The sequence below is a fragment of the Homarus americanus genome, unplaced genomic scaffold (assembly GCF_018991925.1).
Source record: "Homarus americanus isolate GMGI-L3 unplaced genomic scaffold, GMGI_Hamer_2.0 scaffold26351, whole genome shotgun sequence".
NCBI classification, from domain to species: domain Eukaryota; kingdom Metazoa; phylum Arthropoda; class Malacostraca; order Decapoda; family Nephropidae; genus Homarus; species Homarus americanus.
The window spans coordinates 5,264,542-5,292,319 of NW_024724368.1; the positions used below are offsets into that span (position 1 = coordinate 5,264,542).

The 27,778-nt window shown below is 39.8% G+C and overlaps 1 protein-coding gene across 1 annotated transcript; it reads left to right on the forward strand.

Moving 5' to 3' along the window:
- Window positions 1-37: 37 nt before the first annotated feature.
- On the forward strand, window positions 38-27,778 carry LOC121864277 (putative ammonium transporter 3). The gene is made up of 11 exons (XM_042363364.1): window positions 38-69; window positions 2,858-3,087; window positions 3,423-3,702; window positions 3,958-4,115; window positions 7,595-7,736; window positions 9,025-9,200; window positions 10,749-10,880; window positions 17,520-17,615; window positions 19,248-19,336; window positions 23,096-23,276; window positions 27,201-27,778. Exons 1-11 carry the CDS (start codon window positions 38-40, stop codon window positions 27,416-27,418), a joined length of 1,734 nt encoding a protein of 577 aa, XP_042219298.1. The 3' UTR covers window positions 27,419-27,778.

The following is a 27,778-nucleotide window of genomic DNA, read 5'->3' on the forward strand; positions in this document are numbered from 1 at the left end:
ATCAGCGGCAGTCAAGATAGCAGCAGGGATGTTGAACATGACGGAGAACGTCCTCAAGCTTAACGTAAGGTGAGTACAGTACATGTTTTAATTCTACAGTACAACTCCGGCCTGGATATTTTTATCTCTGCCCAGTTGACTCTGACGTTTCATAGCAGTACGGTTTGCCTGGGAATGCTTTAGCCTGTAGTTTGTCATCTAGGCGGTGTTTGTGTCACTGCAAAAGAAGTAGTAAAAAAGGGGTGGCATGTGACAATTATGACATCGTGAAATAGGGGAATACCTTCGTAGGATAAACATATGCATTGAACACTGGTTACAGATCATCGCTAAAGTTGGTGAATTATATTTGACAACAGTAGATTAATATTGATGGTGTCCATAGTCATTTGTTATTATTATTATTATTAAAATGATTGATTGATTGTGGTAATTACGTCCCTGGCGAGGCAAAAGCTCAGGTCATGTCATCGAATTTAAATAAAAGTTTAGAATCTTAAAATTAAATAATGCAAGGTAAAAGCCATAAATAGCATGAAACCTTCATAAAAACCATTTAAATTTTAAACGCGAATAGATAAAACTCATAAATTGCGTAGAAGGACGGCTTCCTCCACAAAGGAGAGGACGTCCCCTCTCACACTACCCACTCCCTCCCCCAGCACCAAAGAAAGACTGTAAGACAACACCAGGCGGGAATTAGAAATTGTAAATAATTACGAAAAACAATGGAAAACCCAAACCAGTCTCCCAAAATTCAGTGATACCCTTATGCAGAAAGAAAGCCCATCCATTAGTAACCAGTAATGCCCAGATAGAATACAAAAGCAGAGGCACCCTTCTGGATCTGCATATATCAACGACAGGTTACTCCCATCATGTCCACACCAGGAAGGAAAAGGCAAGAAGAGAGCTATAAAAGCTATACCACTTTAACGCGCTTACTGAGAAAATAAAACTCCGCCTGGTGACATCATTTATCATACCGAAATTAACTTACCCAGCAGTACCTCTTCATACTATGAGCAGGTAGTAGGTAGTAGGCAGGTACCAAAGAGGGAGGTGCTACCGCCTGGGAAGATATTGGAAGCCTAATGTGTTGTCTAATGGTAGACCCTGCTGCCAGATGGCAACACGAAAATATTGACCAAGTCCCAGGTTGCTCATCTGACTTTCTGCTTCATTTACACACAATTGCAGGGTCTCACTTGTTTCTCTTACTATTGACAACACAACATACATATAATGTTTCTCACTTTTGATCTGCTTTTCATTTTTGTATTTCTTTATGGTTCTTTGTTATTATTATTATTATAATTTTCATTTTATTTTATTTTCAATTTTGTATTTTATATTATAATTTTATTTACTATGAATTATTATTATTATTAATATATTATTATTATTATTATTATTATTATTATTATTATTATTATTATTATTATTATTATTATTATTATTATTATTACATTTTCGCCCCCCATGCCCCGATGTGGGTCAGTGACCTGTGTTTGGGCTAATACCAAAAAAAAAAAATATATATATATATACACACACACACACATATATATATATATATATATATATATATATATATATATATATATATATATATATATATATATATATATATATATATATATATATATATTAAAATTACAGGTGGTCCAAAATGAAGCTCTAAGATTAGTCACAGGTGAAAGATATCCCTTCACCAGAACCACAGCCGAGATACAGAGAGACCTGAGAATAAAACCCATCAATCAGCAGCTGCACACCCTGGCCAGCAGAGTCTGGCAAAAGATAGAACGATCAGAGCAAGAACTCCTTCAAAGACTCTCACCAGATAACAAAAACCATACATGGTTCCCAAAAAGTTACCAAATCTCAAAAGGTCCATTACCACCCCCGATGTATACGGCCAGGCAATAGACAACCTCCCTAAACTAGCATCCGCTGGTAGGGTCGGCGGAATATGAAATAAGGCCCTCAAAACACCCATTTTTGGGATAGGGTAGAATGTCTAGTGCCTGTACCGACGGACAATAACTAACCCATAACATGACACAACCCTAACACACTATTAGCTAAGCTTCGGCGGCCAGCCCGCCCTCTCCTACCTCCTCCTAAATTTCTTCAATTTCCGAACCATAACTTCCTCCCCCCACCTCTAATCTTCTTTCACCCCTCCTTTCTCTACCAAAAAGACCCCCCGGTACTGGGAGAGGCGCTTACGACGAATATCTCTGAGATGGGGAGGAGGCGCCCTCTCCATTAAAAAAACTATGTCATCCGTGCGACAGTCCCAGATATCCCCAGGCACCCAAAGCAGGGTGGATGTCGCGGAGCCAACTCGAGCGGATGGCAGATCTTATTACTGGCCTATTGAATGGTCTATCAGACTAAGCTCTAGAATCACGAACAGTACTGGGCTTCAAAATAGCCCTTGACAAAATTATCAAGAACAATGGAGGGAACTTATACAGATCACTGGCCCCCTTTCCTCAGCATAGCCACCGCTAGTGGGTAAATAAGAAAAAGATAAGTAAAATTCAGTACCTACAAACAAAGATGAATTTCATAGTGAAATTGTATATTTACAGTAATTCATTATTATAAGAGGCACTGGTCACTGAACACCCTCCTTCATTATATATCTTCATAACAGTTTAACAACAAATTATTTATTGAAGCCATAGGAAAATTAACTCCTGCACTGACAACTACTGACGTTTTCACCCAAATCTTTATCATGGGACAAGTTTAGAGTGTGGTACTCAACTATTACCTCATATAATAATATGTTCATCTGACTTGTGCTGTGTATCTTGACTTAACTTTAGATTTTTTACGACAGTGACGTGGCCCCTGTGGACTTGGGTGCTGTAGTTACAGAGGTAAACAGCATACTGGAAATCTTCCCGGTCAACCTGACGGAGTCTTTCAGTGTCAACGGCACACACAACGCCACAGTTAATGTTACCATCACTTCCCGGGGCGGCGGCGTCCAATCCGAAGATGACGAATTCGGCAACGACGCCGCCTGGATTCTCACTGCCACCTTCATCATCTTCACCATGCAGTCAGGTCAGTCCCAGGGACAAGAAGGAAGAAATTTGCCTGAGGTCTTTTTTTGTTAGGACTGGAAGTCTAGTTACTGGTTGACTTTAAGCTTAGTTATATAAGGGCAGTATGCAGTTGAGTATTACAGTATCTTGTAATGAACACAACCTTTATTTTGCTCATTCACTTTCCTCCACTACTGTATCATCTAACCGTCACATTACAATGTATTCAATAGAATCTTCTAGTATTTTATTTTTATGATTACGGGTTTCTGTTCCTTGAAAACTTGATGAATTAGTTAAGAACAGTACGTAGTCTGATATAAACATTTCCTCATTTTTTTTTCTTGTGAATAGGTTTCGGGCTGCTGGAATCCGGCTGCGTGTCGATGAAGAACGAAACTAACATCATGGTGAAGAACGTTGTGGATGTGTTGCTGGGTGGATTCACATACTGGCTCTTTGGCTACGCTCTCTCCTTTGGTAAGTCGGAGTGGACCAACCCCTTCTGTGGGTGGGGCGACTTTGCCATCAACCCAGACGAGGAGAACATGGGTGCCATCTACACAACTTTCTTCTTTCAACTTTCTTTTGCCACCACCGCCACAACCATCGTGTCAGGGGCTATAGCTGAGAGGTAGGAGTGAATTTAGAGAGGGTTGAAACTGAATCATAGAGATATGTTTCAACATTCTCACGTAGCACACATTCATAGATACTGTACAGGAAGATCTCTTGAAGGGACAACAATAATTATCATAAGACAATAAGACATACTGTAGTTGCTGTGATTATGCCCACTTGGAATATGAACTTGGATGACACTGTTTTCAATTCTCTGTATAACAATAATGTAACCCCGATGTTGAAGCATTGTGTTCACTGTCCACAGGTTCAACTTTGTGGCCTATGTGATCTTCTCAGGGGTGAATACTCTTGTGTATTGTATACCTGCTGGCTGGATCTGGGGGTCCCACGGCTTCCTCTTTAAGTTAGGCGTAGTGGATATCGCGGGCTCGTGTGGCGTTCATCTGTGTGGAGGAGCTTCAGGCAAGTGTGGACCCTGCATCAGCTTGCCTGTGGTCTAGTAACCTTAAATTTTTTTGAGAAATTTGGGGAATTTCACCTTGAGCTGGGTCCTTTGTAAGACCACAATTATATAATGCACTAATATATGTTCATACTATTTGTTATGTATTAGGAAATAACAGGCGTGGACTGGCAGAGGTAGAATTAGACACAGATATAATTCATGAAGAAGGTTAATACGAAGCTACAGTAGAAGAACCCGGAATTGGAAGCACGCCTCGGCATTGCACACGTTAGGGGGGCTCGGCGTCAAGGAAACTCTCATGTCGTCGGGATCCCAGTCATGCTAGCAATACATTCCAGAGCACGACAACCAGCAGTCCGTCTCCTGGGAGGATTTGACCATTGACGACGGCTTGTAGAATATAGTCACCAGACTCCTACTACTGCACCACAACAGCAGGTTTCAGTGCAGAAACAGCAGACAGAAAACTCCTTAGCGATGCTAACCAATGTGGTTCGGGAGCTACACCAGCGGCTGCCAGAGTTGCTGGGGTCGTTTGTAGATAGGCTGTACTCTCAAAGTTTAGCCTGAAAATATCCCCTGGCTTGCTAAGTTTCCGAAGTAGGAGATAACTATTGCTGCCGCCTCACGGCCTCAGCTCTCCTCTCTGCCCAGGCAGTAACGCTGCAGATGACACAGTGGCTTTACAGGTTGCAACAATTTCTCCACGACTGCACTCCACCAGCAGACTTAAGAGACTTTGTATAGATAACCTAGCCCTTCAAGCAGAGTCCACGGGACTATCCATTCAACCGGTGGAGTGGGAGACCCTGGAAAAGGCGAGAGGCATTTGCCCATCCGTACCTCTCAGTTCTACAGAGGATACTTCAAGTTAATCCTCTAAGACCAACTCATGTGGATGAACAGGATCTCAGCCGTTGTGTAACTGCCCAGCCACCGAACGTCACAGTTAACCTCCTAATCCCAAGGCAGAGGTATATAATAGGGTTAAGCCTAGTACCTCTCGGGACAGAGGTTCTCCTGTTTTTATCGACCCCGGACAGCAAGAAGGGACACACAAACGGACTCCAACCGACATCATCGCCCCACAAACCAGATACCACAGCAATCACGGCAACTAATTTAATGCGGCATGGCCCAGCGGCTGCAAAGGGTCCGGGAAAGGCAAACTTCCCGTTTCCAAGCTAGAAAAGCCCGAGCAGCACCTAACCTAACCTAACCTAACCTAACCTTTGAGAGCGCAAAAATAGGCGTTTGCAGTTTACCCCCAGTCCGCGGCGGCCAGTCGGCCGCGGCGAGTTTCCCGCGGCCAGTTGGGCTGCGGCCAGATGGCGTCGGCCAGTTGTCCCATTCCCTCAGGGGTGAGTACTCACCCCTGAAGATGTGAATTACACGAAAGCGCTTGGGAACTTCGTGTTTTCTTCTTTCCTTGTGGTTATCAGCATATACCTAGATCACGCGCACCTACAGTGATTTACTTGCATATATATATATATATATATATATATATATATATATTTCATGTAGATCCACAATGAAAACGTGTGATTTTATCAAGATATCCTTGGAAAGAATTCAGAGGAGAATGACAAGACTAATCCCGGGCATTAGGAACCTTGAGTATAGAGCAGTGGCGGCTGGTGAAAAATAAAATGGAGGGACTGCAAGCCTCACACAACAGTAGGATACACAAATTTGACCTACCTCAGGTATGAGTTGTAGTTGATGTCCACGAATTCCCAGGGCATGGTAGTAGTGTTGGTGGTGATGGACCAGTATCAATTGAAAATAAAGTCCGCGCGTCTGCTCTTCGATGTAGCAAAATTGTTTATTACTATTTCATTAAAATCCTTTATTTCTGTTATCATTTTATTTTCAATGGATATCACTGCTAAAGCACAGTCTGTCATTCACCATGGTACTGCGCAAAAAAGTTTTAATTCTCTTCAAAGTTGAAAAGCACCTTTCTGCTTCTGCCGTTGTCATTGGAGTTGTTATTAAAATTTTCAGCAACTTGACAGTGTCTGAAAATGTTGACTGTAGATTATTGTCATTCATCATCTCCAACAAGTCCATGAGACTTTCTGATTTACACAAATCTTCTCTTGTGTACAGTACAGTAAGTTCAGTTCTCAATTTGTCTTTTTCAAGCATGGGATATGCTGCAACTGCTTGTTCAAGTTCATTACTAGGGAAATTTTTGGCATACACTGGAAAATTATTCACTAAAAGTAACTTGCTTGCTTCCAAATGATTAGTAAAGCTGAATCTCTCTCTGCACTGCAGCAAAATTACGTCACAGACCTCCTTTGCACGATTTAACCACACCGTCCACACGCAATGTAAACACGTTGTACGAGACTGAGCTGCTTCAAGTGCAGCTCATTGTCTCCAGAAGTGGTGTGGCGGCGGCGCCAATTAATAACAGACATGAATCGTACAGCATTGACAGCAACTATGAAAGTAACTTAAATTTTGGTCTGATTTTAATGAAAATTCACTTAGCAACGTATTGAAAATAATTAAATAACATATAAAATGATATATTTGTTGGTAGTGTATTATTCAGCTGTCTCTCTAAAGGAATCATACGCCTGGCAGTGAGTGTCTGGGGGGACTGCAGCTCTGCAGCCCTATGCACGAGCCGCCACTGACCAGGTCACGCAATCCGTCTCTCCTGGGTACAGCACAGAGGTGGTCCTTGACCTCTCTCACAGCTCCCCGGCCACCTTGCTCCCTGGTGCTTTCCGGGAGTGACTTATTTACCAGACGTACGCAACATTTTCAGACTGGGAAACGATCTATAATTATTTTCAATTTAATAACTGATATTTAATTTCATGATTCGCGTCCCTATTAACTCGGTAAATTACATTTAATATCGTATAGGCCTAGTTCCACAATCTCTTGCTACATGCGGGGAGCGCGGCCCTCAGACGACCTTGAACTCAGCATCGCCAATGGGCGGCGTTTGAAATTACACTGAAATTTCTGAATAAATATATATATATATATATATATATATATATATATATATATATATATATATATATATATATATATATATATATATATATATATATATATATATATATATATATATATATATATATATATCTGTATCTCTTTCTATATATCTCAAAACTGTTGATGCATCAAATACTTATTACTTATCTGATACTTAAATTCTCTGGAAACACACTGCAATTTGTTCACGAGAGGTTTTTCTATTTAACATCATTTAACATCTTACATATATATTTCTCCCAGGTATTCCATGGAAGTTTTAAGTAAACCTTAAACTGTTGACTAGAAGTTTCTAAGACGTGACATCTACTTCTAGTAGAGTTTAGCTGAAATTTTGGGTTGTGACATTTTTGTAATATAGCTTATTTTAAAATAAGATGTTATCTTATAACAACGAAGAAAGAAAAATTGCCGGGTAAAAGTATAATTGTTACTTATGGGGTTTCAGCATTAGTAGCGTCGGCGATGGTGGGTCCAAGGATTGGACGGTACGATGACGGTGAAGGAGCCCTGCCCATGGGTTCCCCAACCAACGCCATCCTTGGCATGTTCATGTTGTGGTGGGGCTGGCTCGGCTTTAACTGTGGCAGGTAAGGGAACCATTTAGTGTGGGTCAAGTGTACGTTCTCACCAGATTGCATTCCATTATCACTATTGAACGGTGATTATGGTAACTTAACTGATCTTTTCGCAAACATAATATTTATTTTTTATTTTAGCAGATTACAAGGAAAACAATCTTTAACTTTGTTCTTTATTTTCACCGCATAATTTGAATTTGTTTTGTACCATCACATTTATTTAATAAAATCCCTTTCGTCTGTTTTATTTTCTTACCAGTAATGCTTTTCCTTTTACAACAAAAGAATATAATTACATCTCCCTTAATAACAAACTAACTATATTTCCTGTCTCTTAGTAACAAACAAACATTATTACCTGTTTCTTAGAAACAAACAAACATTATTACCTGTTTCTTAGAAACAAACAAACATTATTCTGGTCTCTTAGTAACAAACAAACCTTATTACTTGTCTCTTAGTAATTTACAAACATTATTACTTGTCTCTTTGTTATAAACGAACATTATTACTTGTCTCTTAGTAATAAACAAACATTATTGCTTGTCTCTTAGTAATAAACGAACATTATTACTTGTCTCTTAGTAACAAACAAACATTATTACTTGTCTCTTAGTAACGAACGAACATTATTTCCTGTCTTTTAGTAACAAACAAACATTTGTACCTATTTCTTAGCAACAAGATAACATTCGTACCTGCCCCTTAACAACAGACGAACATTGCCTGTCCTTTAGTAACAAAAGCACATAAATATCTATCCCCTCACAACAAACAGTCTTGCCCGTCACTTTATTGTAAACTAGTAAAATTGCCCGCCTTCGCCCGTGTTAGGTATATATTTACTGTATAACGTGGATTTACACAGTTTGTCCTCCCTAACTCTAACCTTATCTCATTACATTAAGCGTGAAATGTTACTTTTCTCCTCATGAAATTAAATTATATCTTTCTATCATAACAAACATAATAGTATCCGACACATCCTTAAAGACATGTAATGTCCATATCTATAACAAGCACATATAGAAAGTTTGTCAATAGAACATAATATAACCTGACTTTTCATAACAAACAAATAAAAAATCCATTACAAAAACAAGGTATTGCCAGCTTTAGTGTAATAAAAAATGCTATCTGTAATATTATAACAGACACATAATATTGACACACGCTCCTTCTTTTTTCATATGTTCCTCCTCGGCATCCTTCATTATTTTCCTGACTATTTCTTATTTATAAATGTTTATTCTCACCCTTTCCTCTCCTTTCTCATTATAATATTGACTTTCCTCAGTACCTTCGGCATCACTGGCGACAGATGGAAGTATGCGGCACGTACAGCCGTCGCCACCCTACAGTCAAGTATTGGCGGCGGGCTGGCAGGGATGAGTCTCTCCTGGTACAAGAACCGCAGACTGGAGGTCGCCGACGTGGTCAATAGTGTACTTGGGGCGCTGGTCAGCATCACAGGTGGGTCCTACGTTGAGTATGCGAGATTCTGGATTGAGGTATTGGGTTTTAGGTTGACCTACCGGTGTAATAGGGCCTAGATTGGCTTAGTGGATCCTCATCTTGTGCACTTATTCCTACGATAGTGGGCTAAACTTCTTATTCCTCTCACCAGCTCTCCTGCACCAGCTTATTGTTCCTCTCACCAGCTCTCCTTCATCAGCTTATTGTTCCTCTCACCAGCTCTCTTTCGTCAGCTTAATGTTCCTTCATCAGCTTATTGTTCCTCTCACCAGCTCTCCTTCAACAGCTTATTGTTCCTCTCACCAGCTCTCCTTCAACAGCTTATTGTTCCTCTCACCAGCTCTCCTTCAACAGATTATTGTTCCTCTCACCAGCTCTCCTTCAACAGCTTATTGTTCCTCTCTCCAGCTCTTCTTCACCTGTTTATTGTTCTCACCAGCTCTCCTTCATCAGCTTATTGTTCCTCTCACCAGCTTATTGTTCCGCTCACCAGCTCTTCTTCAGCTTATTGTTCCGCTCACCAGCTCTTCTTCAGCTTATTGTTCCTCTCACCAGCTCTCTTTTAACAGCTTATTGTTCCTCTCACCAGCTCTCCTTCACCAGCTTATTGTTCCTCTCACCAGCTCTTTTAACAGCTTATTGTTCCTCGCACCAGCTCTCCTTCGTCAGCTTATTGTTCCTCTCACCAGCTCTTTTAACAGCTTATTGTTCCTCTCGCCAGCTCTCCTTCACCAGCTTATTGTTCCTCTCACCAGCTCTCTTTTAACAGCTTATTGTTCCTCTCACCAGCTCTCCTTCACCAGCTTATTGTTCCTCTCACCAGCTCTTTTAACAGCTTATTGTTCCTCTCACCAGTTCTCCTTCACCAGCTTATTGTTCCTCTCACCAGCTCTCTTTTAACAGCTTATTGTTCCTCTCACCAGCTCTCCTTCATCAGCTTATTGTTCCCCCCCACCAGCTTTCCTTCACTAGCTTATTGTTCCTTTCACCAGATCTCCTTTACCAGTTGGATGTCCCATTTACAACCTCTCCTTAACTAACTGGGGACTCATCTAACGACGTATCTTTCACCAACTGCTTGTTCTTCGTTTGAACTCTCCTTCGCTAGCTTACGTACTCCAGCTGTGTCTTCATGTTCACCAGATGAATGTTTCACTCCTTTTCCTTCACTTTCATGGAGTCGCTCTCACTACATTTGCTTCACCACCTACCGATGTGTACCTCTATTTTCATATTTCGTTCACAAGTTGGATATTCCACTCACCAAGTGTCCTTCGTCAACTTGTTCTTCGCACCACATTCCTCCCTCCAGCAGTCTTTTCGTTTCACCACCTTTCCTTCCCCAGCTGGATGTTCCACTTACATCCTCTTCTTTACCAGCTAGAAGCTCTTCTAGAAACCCATTCTTCACCAGCTAGTTTTTCTTTTCGCCACTCCTCTTTTGCCAGATGGTTGTTATTCTCGCCATTTCTCCTTTACCAGCTGATTGTTCTCATCGTCTCTTTCACCAGCTGGATGATCTTTTCACCATCTTTCCCTCACCAGCTGGGTGTGCGCTCTTCACCACCTGGGAGGCTCTCTTCATAGGCATCATCGGGGGCTTAATCTCTGTGATGGCGATGCCACTCTTCGACAAGCTTCACATTGACGACCCCGTAGGTGCTACCTCTGTACATGGTACGTTTATACTAAACTTTAATTGATATTTTATAATTATAACCAAAAAATCATATCACATTGAGACTAAAATTATACATTGAACGCAAATTTTGAATTTTGGGAAAATATGTCATGAGATACGTGCTCTGGGGTAGGTGGAATGGCAATATCATTTGTCTTTTCTCATCATGACATTTATAAAATAAGCATTAATTTGTTGGTTAGTCGGGGTCCATTTTGCACCAGTTTCTGGTTAGTTTAATCAATAAACTTATACATAAACCTCATACACAGGTGGTCTTTGATATGTGAGATATGTGACGGTTGATACTGTTCCAGGATTGTATGAAATGTAATGAAATGTAGGTCATGGTAGTTAATATTACGGATTTGTGTAAGGTGAGGGATAAAGCAGGACCACATGATATCGCAAGCTTATTTAGGAAGTGGGCAAGGCAAGATTGTCTGAAATATCAGGATTGATAGTGATTGTTGGAGATTACTGTGTGGTGTGGGCCACGGCATGAAATGTTGCAAGATTATGCCGGATATGCCCTGCGTCTAGTAAACGTTTACCTTAACTACCTTATTTACCTATTGGGCACCCACTAGAGGTGGATAAGCCGAGTTAGGGAGGCCAGAGTGGCCTGTGTAGGATCCCTCCATTGTTCTTTATATTTTTGTCAGTACTGTTCTTGATTCCACAGCATGGGTTGGTAGACCATTCCTAAGTTCTACCACCCTCTGTTGAAAAAAGTATTCCCTTATATTCGTTCTGCATGATAACTCGGTGAGCTTATAGATATGTCCTCTCATGTTGGAAGTGTGTGATATCACAAAGAAATATATATATATATATATATATATATATATATATATATATATATATATATATATATATATATATATATATATATATATATATATATATATATACGCTACTTTATTTACAATATGTGATTTTTCGTTCGATTTACTCTGAGTTACACTACCTATTGGTAATTCTAATGGCTCTTCGACAACTGCTTTGTCAAAAACAAGGAAATTACCTAAACAGCATCCCTTTCTTGAGGTTATGGGTCCCACAGTTCTATTGAGAACGAGGACAACTGTGAGACTACCTATTCTAACGGTGCTTAAGGTAGACTCAAGTGACAAACCTTTCACTCGTGAACTTTCACTCAGACACACAACATCTGTTCCTTCACTCACATTTGGCAAATGTACTGTGACTCTAATTAGTTCCTGGCTATGTAATCGTTGTACACCAGTTAACACAGCAGGCGTTAGAGTCCAGTTCTGGCGGCTTTCATCAGAAATGTCCTCTGAGCTACTAGTTGGAGTTTCAGAGAGTGACTCCAAAACTAATTGCTGCTGTGCCAAAGACTCCCCTGCGCCTGTCGAGGCAATTATTACACGAACACCTGAAGTAAGCAATGGATCTGAAGTTTGCATGGCGTGATATGTTTTACAATTATGCAGGAGTGTTTGATCTCGTGGCTGAACGTTAATGTTTAAGAAGCTCTGAATAAACTTTTACTCAACATGAGATAGAGTGTCGGCAATAATATTATCACAGCCCTTTATGTGGTTGATTTCAATATTATAGGGTTGAAGAGCTAATGACCACTGTAACTGTCATTGATTCTCATTTCTCATTTTATGAAAAAAACTGAAGTGGATTATGATCTGTATAAACTATCACTGGGTAAGGTGATCCACCTACATACACTTCAAACTTTTCCAGAGCTAACAAAAGGACCAATGCTTCTTTTTATATTGTGGCATATCCACGTTGATGCTTTTTCAGTTTGACCGAGAAATAACAGATCGGATGCAATATTCCATATTTTCTTTTTTGCTTTAACACAGCACCAACTCCTGTGTCACACGCATCCGATTGTATCACAAACTGTTTCTTAAAGTCTGGGAGTTGCAGTACAGTACGGAGCCATCGCCAACAACCCACGAACCTTTTCGAATGCTGTCTGGCATTCATCAGTCCACGAACCTTTTCGAATGCTATCTGGCATTCATCAGTCCACGAACCTTTTCGAATGCTGTCTGGCATTCATCAGTCCACACAAACTTTCTATTGGGGCTGACCAAATCTGTTAGGGGACTGACCACCCTGGCAAAGTTTTGACAAAACCTCCTGTAGAATCCAGCCATCCCGAGAAATCTTCTGAGAGCCTTTCGATTGTGAGGTGCGGGTAGACTGAGATTATCGGCAACCTTGGCATCAATTGGAGCAATTTTCCCTTGTCCAATGACATGACCAAGGAAGATTAAGGTGGCATGTCCGAATTCTCTCTTGGAAAGGTTTACGGTGAAGTTGAACTTTGCTAGACGATTGAAGAGTTCACGGAGTTGGCCAATGTGTTGTACTCATGTCTCACCAACGACGACCAGATCATCTAGATAGGCGTACACTCCCGGCATGCAGGCCTGATGTCACTATATGCATCGCTCGCTGAAATGTTGCTGGTACTCCTTTGAGGCCGAAGGGCATAACATGACAATGCTCATCATATCGTTTTCTTTTTCATTTTCTCCTGTAATTCTGACAGATTTTCACGAGCAATCTCACCTACTCTCTTCAGTTTCTCTTTAAACTTCTCTACATACACTGACAAAGGGACAGTTATCTGATTACTTATCCAACTTTTCTTCAACACAGTCATAGGACCTCTTACAACATGACCAAAAATCATTTCAAAGGGACTGAATCCTAGGTAATTTGGGGTAGTCTCTCTTATGGCAAACATCATAGGTGGCACTCCATTCCAATCCTTATCAGACTCCATACAGTATTTTCTAAGCATAGATTTAAAGTCTGGTGGAACCTCTCTTGGGCACCTTGGGTTTGAGGGTGGTATGCAGAAGCTAAGTATTGCTTAATACTCAATTCATTCATCACCTGCTGGAAAAGGAAAGAAGTGAAGTTAGTACCCTAATCCGACTGTACTACTCTAGGGATGCCATATTTAGTGAAGAAGTTAGTCAGAGCCTTTACCCCACTCTTTGCTTTGACTTTTTGGGAGAGGACCTACACAATCAATTATAACCCTGCTGAATGGCTCATCTACCACAGGAATGGGTTTTAGGGGAGCAGGTTTTATGACCGGATTCGGTTTACCAGCCATCTGACATTCATGGTAAGTTCTACAGTGTCTGGCAACATCACCTTTCATTCCAGGCCAGTAAAAATGCAACAAAATCTTTTTGTATGTTTTCCTAACTCCTAAATGTCCCCCCAAAAAGTCGTGTGCTTATATCAAGACTTCTCCCTTGTAACATCTGGGAATCACAACCTGATGCACAACATTCCACTCATCAGCAGGATCAGATACAGACCTGAATTTCCTCAATAAGTAACTCTGAATCCATGTAGTAACAAACAGGAAAACGAGCCGCTTCTTCCATATCCACAGCCTTCCTACACAGTTCAGCTAATTCGGAGTCACTCTGCTGACCATCTATCAGTTTTTCCCTAGTGACAGGTACTTTCTGGATGGTAATGTTGTCACTAGAAGAGAGATCAGCTTCAGATTTGGGGGAATGAATGTTAACTGAATCTTTAGCTTCACTCGCATCTCTCCCACCAATGTCACTATCAAATGAATCCTCCTGACTGCCAAACAGATTCTCAATACCTAAATCATTTACATCATTGCCAAGTGCACTACTATCAGCAATACAAAGCTCACGGTCAACTGAAGGAACGGTCTGTACCTTATTCCAAAGAGTCTGGCTCCTTGTGACTGCACATAAAGGAAATAAATCTGGGTATTCTTCTTCAAATAAACCAGTATTATTCTCCTCTGTAGGAGTCGAAGATACAACAAGATCTGGCACCACGCTGGCTCCTGCAATATCATTACCCAGCAAAAAAGTAATCCCTGTCACAGGAAGAGAATCTTGAACACCAATAGTCACCCAACCAGTCACAAGTTGTGTTCTCAAAAACACCCTACACAAAGGAACAGTGATCACTCCACCGACACTCTTAAGCACCAAATGCCCTCCAGTACAGGTATAGGAATCTTCCACACAGGGAACAGATCTTTCTTCAGAATACTGTGAAAAGCACCTGTGCCACGCAAAATCTTTGCAGGGTACTGATCACCTGATTCTTCAACTGCAACTGAACCATCAAACATGAAAGGTTCAAAAGAATCCTCCGTTGGGCGATTACTCACTAAAGTTTTGTCAAACTTCTCCAGAGGTCCGAATGAAAGAACTGGGTCTTCCTTCTTTGCTTTCAATTTAGGGCAATTCGCAATCACATGACCTGGTTTCTTACAGTAAAAACAGACAAATGCTTTAGTCTTGGCATATGTCTTGGAAAGCTCACCTGAGTTTCCACGAAAATTTACTCTACTAGAAGAAGCAGCACTACCATCCTGCCTACCACCCTTTTCCTTGGTTACAAAACCCTTTCCACCTGAATGATTTTGAAATTTAACAGGATACATTTTGTTAGTAAGGGTATAGGTATCAGCTAATGCAGCAGCTTTATGAACATTACTAATATCTCTCTCTCCCAAGTACAATTGTATATCTCTCGGAGTGGCTCTTTTGAAATGTTATAAAATCACAAACTGAACAAGTTCCTCAAAAGTTTCTACCTAGCTAGACTTTATCCACCTTCCACACATTTTACTCAATGAATAAACAAATTCTATATATGACTGTACATCAGTCTCTCTGATAGTCCTAAATTTCACTCTATATGTTTCAGGAATGAGTTCATATGCCTTAAGAATTTCTTCTTTCACTAACTCATAACTACGACAAACTTCACTTGACAAAGACAGAAATGCTGAAATAGCTGACCCAGTGAGCTCACTTTGAATCATAACAATCCACGACTCTTTAGGCCACTGAGAAGACTTTGCAATTTTCTCAAACTGCATGAAAAACGCTTCTGGATCCTCCTCGTCAAAGGCAGGCATAAGTCTCAAATGTTTTGTCACATCAAACAATTTTGTCTCAGATTCTAAAGACAATGCCTATAAGTCTCGTCTTCTACTGCTAGCCTGTGCTAACGCTAATTCATGCTGCCTTTCACGCTTTCTTTCCATTTCTTCTCTTTCCTTCAAAGTCAACTCATGCTCCATTTCTAGCTTTCTTATCTCTACAGCTTCCCTGGGGTCAAATGCACGCAAAGTCAGTGCCCCCTTCGGTAGCATCTCTTCATTCACAATTTCAGATAGAACTGCATTTTGAATCGCAGGCTTCCTTTGACTATGTTGATACTCAATTTCATATGTATCAGCAAGTCTCATCCAATCATCCTTTCATAGAACACAGTCTTTCAACATTTTCATGGATGGATTCTCAACAAACTCTTCAATGTCAAAAGTAGCCATGATTAATCAATAAAGAATATCTATATATAAATATTCCCAATAGTTAATGAGTGATAAAGGGATCTATCCTGGCAAGGTCGCCAAATTGTTACGACCTTGGCCTCTTAGGTTGTAACAATGCACAAATTCAACTTCTCTTCGTATTATAGGTCCAAGGAACAGATCCCACCAAATTCATCACCTCATTACTATGGGGTATTTTGAAATTCATGAAGTAGATTTAATTACAGAAATTATATTAACAAACAAATAATAAAACAAATATATCAGTTATTGTACCATGTACATACTCACTGCGCCATGTACAAATACCTGTTGTAAATCGAAAGTTGCCAATTTGTATTCAGGGCAAGTTATTGGAACTTCCAATAACTTGATGACATAAACCATTGACTCTTCAGGCTTCTACGCCCTTGACTCTTCAGGCTTCTACGCCCTTAACTCATGAGACATAAAGGCAAGCATGAACTTAGCATGCATCCCTGCTGGGCGCTGTAAATGCTTCTGCGCTTCACCTTACACAAGGATGTAGGGGGGCGCCCAATAAAAAAAAAAAATTACGTAAACATCACCACAAGGGATAAAGGAAATGTCTGAGGCACCTGTACAACATATCCATTGGTGAGCATTAATCCACATATTCTGATACCTTGAAATTTATGATGCAGGATTATGTGAGATGTGGGAACTAAGATTTAATGTTGAAAAATTGTGAAGAATATATAACAGGATAGTTAAAGCTGTAGGATTTTGTGGGATGTTAATTATGTCTTGGATATGAGCAGTGTGCGGCCAGTGGTTTTTAATAGTTTATGTTGCAGAATTGTGTCGGGTCTTTATTGTTTTTGTTGTGGGATTTAATAAGCCATAATAAAATGTGTTACAGAAAATTATGGGAAGTAAACCACGATAATTTGTATTTTTTTTTTTATGGGGTCCTAGATAGTTTATGATATATAACTGTATGGGATATGGCCCATTATAATGTGTTGCAGTGTGAGATGTGGGCCATGATACATTGTGCCGCAGGATTGTGTTAGATATGGTCTATAAAAATGTATTGCAGAATTGTGTTAGAAATAAGTCAGAATATCATTTGTATCATTGTTTGGGATGTATGTAATGTGGACAATTATATTTTATGTTGCATGAATGTGGACTATGTTGTATTATGTTACATGAGTGTATGGGATGTTGCTCATAATATGTTGCAGGATTATGTGAAAGATGAGTAATAATATATCGTGTTACGGGTCGTACACTATAATATATTATGTTGCAGGTTTGTGTGGGATGTGGGCCATGATTGCTATCGGACTATTAGTAAAGAAGGATTCACTGCTCAGTATGACCAAAGGGAAGTCAGGTCTCCTTAGGGGTAAGTCCTAAATGTTTTACTTGGGTGTTACTTGCTAGAAAACGGTAATAATGGGTATTGGAAAATGTCATTTCTTTTCATAGAAATTATCAGGCAGGTTCTTTCAAGAATGTAAGAATTAAACACTAGGCATAAAACATTATGATTTAATGGAAATCATATAATGGGCAGGAATAAAGGCTGCTGGGACAGGAATACACTGGATCAAGGTGTAAGGGCTGCAACGAGCGGGTAGGTTGTCCGCCGCTCGTTTGCTTGTTCACGGCCCCACTGGGGAGACGGAGGTGAGGTCTCTCTGCCTCATCACATGCCAGACACGATCCATCCTTCACCACAGCTGTTACTTCACCCAGCGGTTTGATTCCTACTCTGGTTGTGTACTCATCTGAGGTTCCTGGGCTTGTGGGCTGATTCCCCGGTCCTTCATTATTCGACTGTCAACTCCGGTCGCCTACTCCAGCTACTGCCGCGGCTGCCACGTGATTGTAACTTCCTCAACGCCCTATCCACCGTCCGTGCCCTGGCGTCTCTCCTGTGTGACAAGACATCGCCCACCAATGCCGGCGCCAAGTGAGGAAGTTGCCTTGGACTTTCCCCCCCCGAGAGCTGATCATGCGTTACCAGAACATTCCACTATGCTGGTTAGGAGGAAGATTCATCTGCAGCCGTAGGAAATACCTGTTTTTGTTGCAATGGTTGTTTAAAAATGTTTTAAGTACTGTAATTGTTTGACTCCAGTGCTGTTTATTTAATATTTGTGCCGATTGGTGTCAGAGTTAAATTATTGTGATTATTTTCGTAGTAAAGAGATGTCAATCTCTAACGGTAGTTTGTTACCCCTTGGAACCCCATGGTTCTTGACTTTCTATTTTATAAGATCCTCATTAGGCTGGCAAGGGATTTATATCCCAAAGGTCAGGCCTTTACACAAGGTTTTCAACGAGTTTCCGCTATAGCTCATTTGACATAACAAACATAAGGCTGTAAAGTGCATAACTCTCACCAATATGTCAACGGTTCGAGCCTCGGCTCGGACAAACGTGAGAAGGGTGTTATCCAATGTGACCCTACCAAGCATCACAGGTGTCCCGGTTCCCGGTTTCCTGCTGTACCAACACTGGATAAACCAACCGCTCGAACGGCTAGTTAGCTGATAAGTGGCGAAAATGATACAGAGATACTTTCTTAGCAGGTGAGAGCCTGGCTACAGTAAGTTTGAGTCCATTAATTTTATATCCTATGAGTGTTCTGCCTGTTGTCTGTTTTGATAGGAGTAGGTTCTTCAGCTTGTCTGTTATAACACTAGCACTATGATTTTACCATAGGAGATGGGTTCCATTTGCTAGTTCTAGTAACAAAACAATCGCTAGGTCTTTTAACACTCATATTAAAAGCTTTTATTCCAAAAAGAGGAGTGGACCTGTGAATTTCTTAAAACGTGCCTTAATAACATTTGTCCAAGGGTGAGATTTTACTTGCTAGAGATTTCAACAACACAAGCATTTTTTTTTTTTATGAATAAGGTTCTTTATATTGGTTTTTATACCACTAGCTGTGATATTGTTTTGTCCTAGGAAGAAGGTTCTACTGGGTGGGTGTTGTAACACTGGCAATAACAATGTTTTGTCCTAGGAGGAGGGTTCTACCTGCTGGGTGTTCAGACGCTCGCCTGCCTGTGTATCATCGTGTGGTCCATGAGCGCCACCTTTGTCATCCTCTACGTAAGTATAAGCCATTGACGCCTTATGATACAAGTGGACTCTCTGTCTTCTTACATTTTAAAGTACTCACCTCCTTTCGCAAGGGTCGCTAGTTCGTACACAAGTAATCTTTCTGTATATAAGTACCAATTTTCTCACAAGGTTATCACAGAAATTCAAAAATAAATTCCGTGACTTTCCCTAACTGAATTGTTACAAATTCCCTGACTATTTAAAGAAGACAAAATAAGTTTGAGTTTATGTTTAGTAAGAATTTGGGGCGGGAAATGGTGGTCACACACGGAGGATGTTTTGACCTTGGTCAAGAATAAAATTTTCAGTTTCTAACCAAAGAGTTAACCCAGATGGAACACTACTAACCAACGCTAACATATAATTCATCTACCAACTTTATCATGAAATGTGACCACTGCCCTGTAACAAAGAAAATTACCAAATCTGAATAAAACTAAATTCTTCAGCCCAGCCCAATGAGTGTAAAGACTCAAATAAACATTGTAGCCTGAAGAAAAAAATCCAAAGAAAATACATTAATGAAGAAGCAGATTTTGTCTTTAAACGTAACCAACAGTACTTTAACTGGCAAAGACACATGATAGACTATGGGAATTCAGTGAGATGCAACTGCACAATAAGCATTCAGGTTTGTTTCAACTGATGTTCAAGTTTTACAATGTATTCAACTGATCTTCAAATTTTACAATGTTTTCAACTAACCATTTTTGAAAAGTATCTTCCAAAAACCCTTTAATTTTTAAAGACTTTTTACATGATGCATTGCACTCAGTTAACAAGTACAGATGTACTCCTTGTTTTTTTTCTGCTTTTTGTGCTAAATCATCAGCCTCCTTAATTAACTTTTCAATATTTCAATGTTTTTTCTGCGTCTATATTTTTAACCTAGATTTTTCAGTTCCAACGCTAATTGTCTTGCTGGTATTTTTTTCACACTTCAGTAGGTTTAATATTTAAATCGACAGTGGCCCTGCTGCAATATCTCAATATTTCTTTAGTGACCGTCACTTTTGACATATCACCTTTCTTTTCTTCAACTAAAATGATCGAAACTCTACCACAGATAATTCTTTGCGCTACTACAGTTTATTTCAAAATGTGAGTTTCAACTAAATCTTCATTGATGATAAAACCCCATGTGATTGGGTAATCGTCATCGTAAAGAACTCCCAGTTTACTATACAATATTCAGTTTCACACCAATAATATCAGCAAAAACGACAGCCAGCCGTTTTCCCATAATATGCAGACCAAACTGAACATATTTTTTTTCAAGTTATATGAAATTCCCTGACTTTTCCCTGACCTTTTCAAAACACAATTTTCCCTAACCTGCCTTGAAATTCCCTGACTTTTCCTGATTTACCCTGAAAGAAGGTGATGGTGTACTGTACTGACGAAAAAAAGTTTCGTCAACAATATGATGTACAGTACAATTGCACACAGAATTTTGTGGTCCACCCAAGATGGAGAGTATGGACCCCGTCCCGGCGTCCCACCCTTACTGGACTGTGAGTCACTGTCTAGACAACCCCCAACACAGATACTAGTTTGCACGTTAATCCTGGGCGTCTAGACACTGTTTCGCAGTCCAATAAGGGTAGGCCGAGCCCCATGCCCTCCACCTTAGGTGGACCACGAATATCTGTGCTGAACTGTATCCCGCTCTCACACACACATGTTCAGATTACTGCTTTGTACATCATGTGTTTCTATACTGTTAGGACGAACCTTGGATGCCACTCATATATTGGCCATGAATCAATTAAAACAGACAGGCTGAGCTGAGTGATGTATTTTTTTCTTGTTTGCTTTTTCCTTGGGATATTTCATATCCATATTATTTCTTGTCAAAAATTAATGGGCATGTAATTATACCAAAAACATTAAGTAATACTGGATATCAATTTTACATTACCCCATTGCTGGTGATTTTACTCTGGGACCGGCGGTTTACATTATCTTTAGACGGAAAGGACACTTTCCTTTGGATCTGTGTTATTATTCTGTTCAAATCCACCACCCTCCGATTACAAACCACTCACTCTGGTTCAAACCAAAACTATGAATCTGCATTTAACCCTTCACCATTAGAATAAAGAACCACATTACCTGTCCCTCATTTGATAAGTCCATTTTACCCGAAGTGAGTTATGAGCGACCTCTATTTTCCATATTTTATCCCTATGTTTCTTCTTTCCCGATATCCCTCTGTTGATGGAAAAACATTGGGTGTCTTGCCTCATTGAATTTAAATTCTTATTCTAGAAGGAAAAAAAATCATGTTGGATAACATTGCTTCCTGTGCTTGCTGGCAGTTTGCTACGGAAAACTAGCGAGTATGTACAGTACCTCCTGTAAAAAACAATGCCATAATTATAAACAACAATTCAATCAGGTTAAGGATGAGTGGATATAAAATCAATTAGAAATATTTAATGTAGGGACGTTATGAGAAGTATGTAAATATTTGCAGGGAACGTTGAAGTGAGACATTTTGAGATTAGGGAAGTGATACAGGATCAGACCGCATTTGCGGATAAAAATGTCACATTAAGGTGGTTATCATTTTTCTAGAAAGAATCAGGTTAGTTGTTTGTAGGGATATTAGGCTGTGTCAAATAGTCCTGCTAATCAACTTTGACACAAAACCCACTGGCCTGACATGTAGTACCAATAAATAATAGTAAGGATAAGGCAGAAAATTTATATGAAGGGTTAAAGAAAACAAAAGAAGTTGTGAAGTTCAATGAATGTTTGTAAAGGTAAAGACTGGGAAAGAAGCACCAGTAGTAAGATCACTTGAGTTGGCCAATAGCTGATTTTACGAAACATGCAAGTTGATTTCTGCAACTTCATGTTTTCTCCATTACCTGAGGCATCTTTATTTACGATTTCGACCCCAAGGTAATTAAAACGATAGTGTCATCACTGAAAAATATTTCATTTCAATTAAAAAAATAATAAAATCAATAACCCCCAAGAAGATCTACTCAGGGGCAGACTATTGCTCAGACCGTGTCCATATAATGAATTTAGTGAGGCTAAGACTTTGGTAGTTAAGAAAGAAATATTTAAATTGAATGGGATCTACAGACGCTGAAAACAGAAAAGGGAATAGAATGGGAAATTGGAACCCATTAAACATTAAAAAAAGTCATCGAATGAACTTAAAGAAATATTAGAAAATGGGGAAAACTGATAGGGTAAATCTGATTTTATCACAAATTAACTTCAAAAGAAATTGATATGAAAAGAAAATGGTTAAAAGTAAAATTCCAAAGAACACCGCAAATAAATTAATGCTAGGAAATAAGAAAATGACAACAAGCAAAATATCTGTAGGGAAATGAACAAAAAATAGAAAATATGTACCTGTATGTAAAAAGTTAGGATTATAAAAAGTAAAAAAATAAATCCCTTTACAAACAGAAGAAATAAGAGAAAGGTAAGTGGAGTATGTAGATGACATATGTGATGGCAGAGTGCAATATGACACAACAAGGAAATATTTATCGAGTTATTAATTCCAGAAAACAGTTTAAGGCAGCAGTGAGCAAATAAAATATTATAAGAATTGAGTTGGTAAAATTTCAACTCAAACTTTTAAATATATGGACAGAAATGGGAGATGTTTGAGAAAAATATGCTACTATCACAATGATTTTAAAATTATTTAAAAAAGAATACTTGTGCTCTTGCCTTTCATTGTCATAATAAAGAACAATTCTTCCTCTGGCACAGATCATCAACAGGTTCATTGTAAACATCCGCATGTCAGAGTGGGAGGAGCTAGTAGGCGCCGACTTCGCCGAACACGCCATCCGTCGGCGCAACGTCGGGGTGTCGAGGGCGGTGTCAGTGCTGGGCTTTCACCACCATGGTTATGACTACAGTGACATCCCTCCCCAGGGTGACAACCCGTGTATGTGACAATACATATCTTTCCTATGTCTGTTGATGAGTGTTGGGTTTTTATTATTTGTTTATATTTAGTTAATCTCATAAAAACTTAATCGGAGGTTATATTCTTTTAATTATCAAACAATAGATGATTTGCTGCCACCACTCCCTTACTCAGCAACTATGTTAATGGGTATGGTGAAAAAATTTATTTTAAGATGTACTGTGTTTCAGGTCACTTGGTATTATATTCTCACAAGTGGTGTAAAGTTATCACAGGATTATGTAGAATTTGAATTTTGCCACAGACAGCAGTTAGTTTATTGTGCACCCCCATATTCATCCTGTGAACTGTAGCGCAAAAGGGATTACAGAGTACAGGCAACAGAGGGTGTTTATCAGACCCCAGTGATTTCGATGTTATGACAATGAATGTTACTGAGTATTTCCTGTACATTGTTTGTATAAGTCGGTACATAGAATTTTGATTAGGTACTAGATGCGAAGTGTGGATACAGCCTTAGTATATCAGCTATCTTGTTCTCAGAGATAAAGTGCTGTGCCATTGCAGGCACATGTGTTTGACTCTATCTCTATAAGGTTCTATTTTTTCACAGTCTAATACATAGTGTTGGAGTGTGTGGCCATTTTCTGGCCACACCCTTCACATTTAGTTTTGTTCACATCTGCCTGAGGGACATACTGCCAGAGGTACTTATATCCTAACTTTAGCAGTTACAGAATTTTGTAATCTAGTGATCTTATTACTTGCTCCATATACAAGTTTTATTTGATACATTTCATGGTAAACAATGGATTGGCTAGTGCTTATTTGCACTTGTCTACTGGCTTCAAATTCATCAGCAAGCTCTTTTCTGTTTACAGTTTTTAAGGTTCTGTTTGACAGTTCCAGATTGTACTCAACATTGTCATTGTTAAATGCGATTTTTTTTTTTTTTATATACAAGGATCAGTCCACCCGGGCACAGGTCAATGACCCACACCGGGGCCCGGGGGTCGAAAACGTAAAAGTAACAACAATACTAATAATAACAACAACAACAGTGATGATGATGATAATAATAATAATAAAAATAATAATAATAATAAAGAAATACAAATTTGAAGAAAAAAAAAGATCAATAGTGAGAAACATTATATGTTTGTTGTGTTGTCAATAGAAAGAGAAACAATTGAGACCCTGCAATTGTGTGTAAATGAGGCAGAAAGTCAGATCAGCAACCTGGGACTTGGTCACAATTTTCGTGATGCCATATAGCAGCAGGGTCTACCATTAGACAACACATTATGCTTCCAATATCTTCCCAACCGGTATTACCTCCCTGTTTGATACCTACCTGCATCAACTCTATCATGTTCACTAATGCCTATGTGAGAGGGAAGCCACAGCAGTTTGATCTTGATATCTCCGTCAACAAGACACATATGCTTGTGTCTGGCTTCAGAGACAAGAAGTGACAATCTGAGTTTAGGTTATCAAGAGCAAGTAACATAAGAACATAAGAATGGAGGAAACTGCAGCGGGCCTATTGGCCCATACTGGGCAGTCCCATTTACACCCAACCCCTATCGTTCATATATCCATCCAACCTATGTTTGAAGCTATCCAGCGTATTCGAGTTAATGATGATGTTTGGTAACTTGTTCCACTCATACACTACTCAATTTCCAAACCAATGTTTGCCTATCTCACTCCTAAATCTAAATTTGTCTAATTTAAAACCATTGTTACGAGTTCGCTCCTGGTTGGATAGTTTGAGTACCTTTGTTATATCACTTTTGTTTAACCCTGACTTCCATTTATACACTTCTATCATATCGCCCCTCACTCTACGTCTCTCGGGGGAGTGCAAATTAAGATGCTTTAACCTGTCTCTGTACTCAAGGTTCCTAATACCCGGGATTAGTCTTATCATTCTCCTCTGAATTGTTTCTAGGGATTCTATATCCATTCTGTAGTACGGTGACCAGAACTGAACTGCGTAAGCCAAGTGAGGCCTTACATGCGCAAGATATAGTTTTAAGCCCCGTCCACACGATCGAGCAGTGCCCGGCGGGCTTTGCCCATTTACCAGGCAAAGCCTGTGTGTTGTTGTACACACAGGGGTGGTTGGCGGCAGTCATAGTCGGGCGCCGGTAGCTAGTAGGTGGTTGGCAGTGGCGGGTGCGGTACGATCACCCTGGTGTGTCGCTGGAATAATCGCCAGACAGTTAAAGCGAAGAGCATAGCTTTGTGTACTGTAATAATTGCTGCTATGTGCAAAAAGAAGAACCAAATGCAGAAAAGGGAATGGTGCAAAGAAAAGTATTAGGAAGTCATGCCACGATTTTACGTGAACTGCAAGATGGACATGAGCAAGACTTCACCAATTACATGAGAATGGACCCCAACACCTTTTACAAACTTCTAGCGAAAGTGAAACCATATATAAAAAAACAGGATACCAATATGAGGGAGAGTATATCTGCAGAGGCTCGTCTATCTTTCAACTGGGTGCACCTACACGTCACTTCAGTATAGAACGAGGATATCAAAACAAAGTTTGTCTCACATAATACCTGCAACTTGTCAAGCCATGTATGAACTACTCAAGGAAGATTGCTTGCAGGTGAGATTTGTAGTACATAAAAATTCATTGAATAATGTTAGAATTATGATATACAAAGACAGGAAGCTATGGGACTAGAGTGAGGCGAGTGGCAGGAACGAAGAACACACACACGAATGTCCTCATTACATAATTCATACACAATCTCCAGTTTATTGTCACGCCAATAATGTACATTGCATAAGCTTATTTGGTTATACACTGGACATCTGGACCGAGCGGGGAACATATACGTATCACATTTGCAGGACTTAACTCAGGTTTTGTAAAGTGCTAGCATACGTTCTGTCAGTATCTCTGTTCATACCTCACCGACTTGAGGACCCCGACCCCCGAGGTCAGCGGTGGCATAGTGATCAGCTGTTTTTGACAGTCACGTGAGGTTCCAATAATAAAGTCGTCGCTCCATATCTGGCAGCAAACCACCAGGCAGGTGGACCATGATTTCGCTCAACGACGGGCACGGGCACTCCGCTGGTTTGCCCACCAATTTTGCCCGATAACGGGCATTTAGCGCGTACCCGCCAGGCACTGCTCGATAGTGGACGGGCCTCTAGGATAACCTCGCTAGTCTTGTAACTAACACTCCTTTGTATGAACCCATGTACTTTGTTAGCCTTGTTTCGAACAAATACACATTGTGTACTTGGTTTAAGATTCCTACTTATCATTACTCCTAAATCTTTTTCACAGTAGGATTTCTCTATAACATCAATGTTCATCTGGTATCTGATTTCTCTTTCTACATCTCCTAGACCAATGGATCTCAAATATCATATAATGTCACAATCAAGTGTCATACGCTTTCATCCTCAATTAACAAACAGTTATTTTGATCAATTATCTAACAGCATGATAAGTTATCACAGTTTCACTGTAAGACTAAGTTTGTCCACAGTTTTGTGGTCATTTAAATACAGTGTCATGACAAATTATCACAGTTCTATGATCAATTAAGACACAGTTCCATGATCAGTTGATATGCAGTTCCACGATCTGTTCAAACACAGCTCCACGATCTGTTAAGACAAATTCACAACCAGGTATAAAGAGTTCCAGGATTAGTTAAGACAATTTCAAGATCATTTAAGACAGTTTCAAAATTAATTAGGACACAATTCCTCTATCAGTTAACAAACAGTTCCATGATAAGTTAACACTAGTTCATTATCACTGTTCTCCTTTGCTCAGTATATCACCAATAAGAATACATACGTGTATATGTTCTAGATTCGATTTTTATTAGTATACATAACACCAGTGGGGTCACACACCTAATTTTTTTACCATGTTTTTTTCTCTTGTTGACTCTACAGGCCATGTTAAGGTGCTGAGCAGCCTTGAAGCTCTAGAGTCCCGCCGTGGGTCTACACTCTCCAAGGCTGTAGTGCAAGTGACCCGTGGCGGCTCGAAGAACGCTGTTCTGCCTAACATCTTTGTCAACGGTAATGTCGCTGATAAAAGTAAACCACAGATGGGCACCACTGACATCACGCCAGTGGAAGCTCCAGACTTCATTGAAGCCTGGAAGTGAAACTGGTACTCCTCCGTCATGCACAGCTTGGACCTCTCCTTCGACCTTGCCTTCTACGATACCTCTGATTCAGAGTAATTGCTGCAAGATTTCGATTTCAGGATGGTCTGTTTGCTGACGTCACATGTTATACTTAAGACCCTCAGTGCATTGTTATGACAGGAGTGTTCATTTTGGAACCATGATCTTACTGATTCCATGATCCTGGATTCATTGTTACCCGAGCTGAAATCATAGATTCGGAGTTATGAACTATAAGACCTTAGATTTCGAATAATCATTTCTTGTATATCAGCTTTCACCCTTTGTTCGGTGTAATCAGTTGCAATAGTCGTTTTTTTTTTCAGAATAAATTCCAGA

What these genes read in the sequence shown, in the direction of transcription:
- LOC121864277 (XM_042363364.1), top strand. Translation starts at nt 38, where the DNA reads ATGACGGAGAACGTCCTCAAGCTTAACGTAAG. An exon ending in TCTGTGTGGAGGAGCTTCAG is followed by an intron (nt 4,116 to 7,594) that starts GCAAGTGTGGAC and finishes ATGGGGTTTCAG; the next exon opens with CATTAGTAGCGTCGGCGATG. An exon ending in TCCCCAGGGTGACAACCCGT is followed by an intron (nt 23,277 to 27,200) that starts GTATGTGACAAT and finishes TTGACTCTACAG; the next exon opens with GCCATGTTAAGGTGCTGAGC.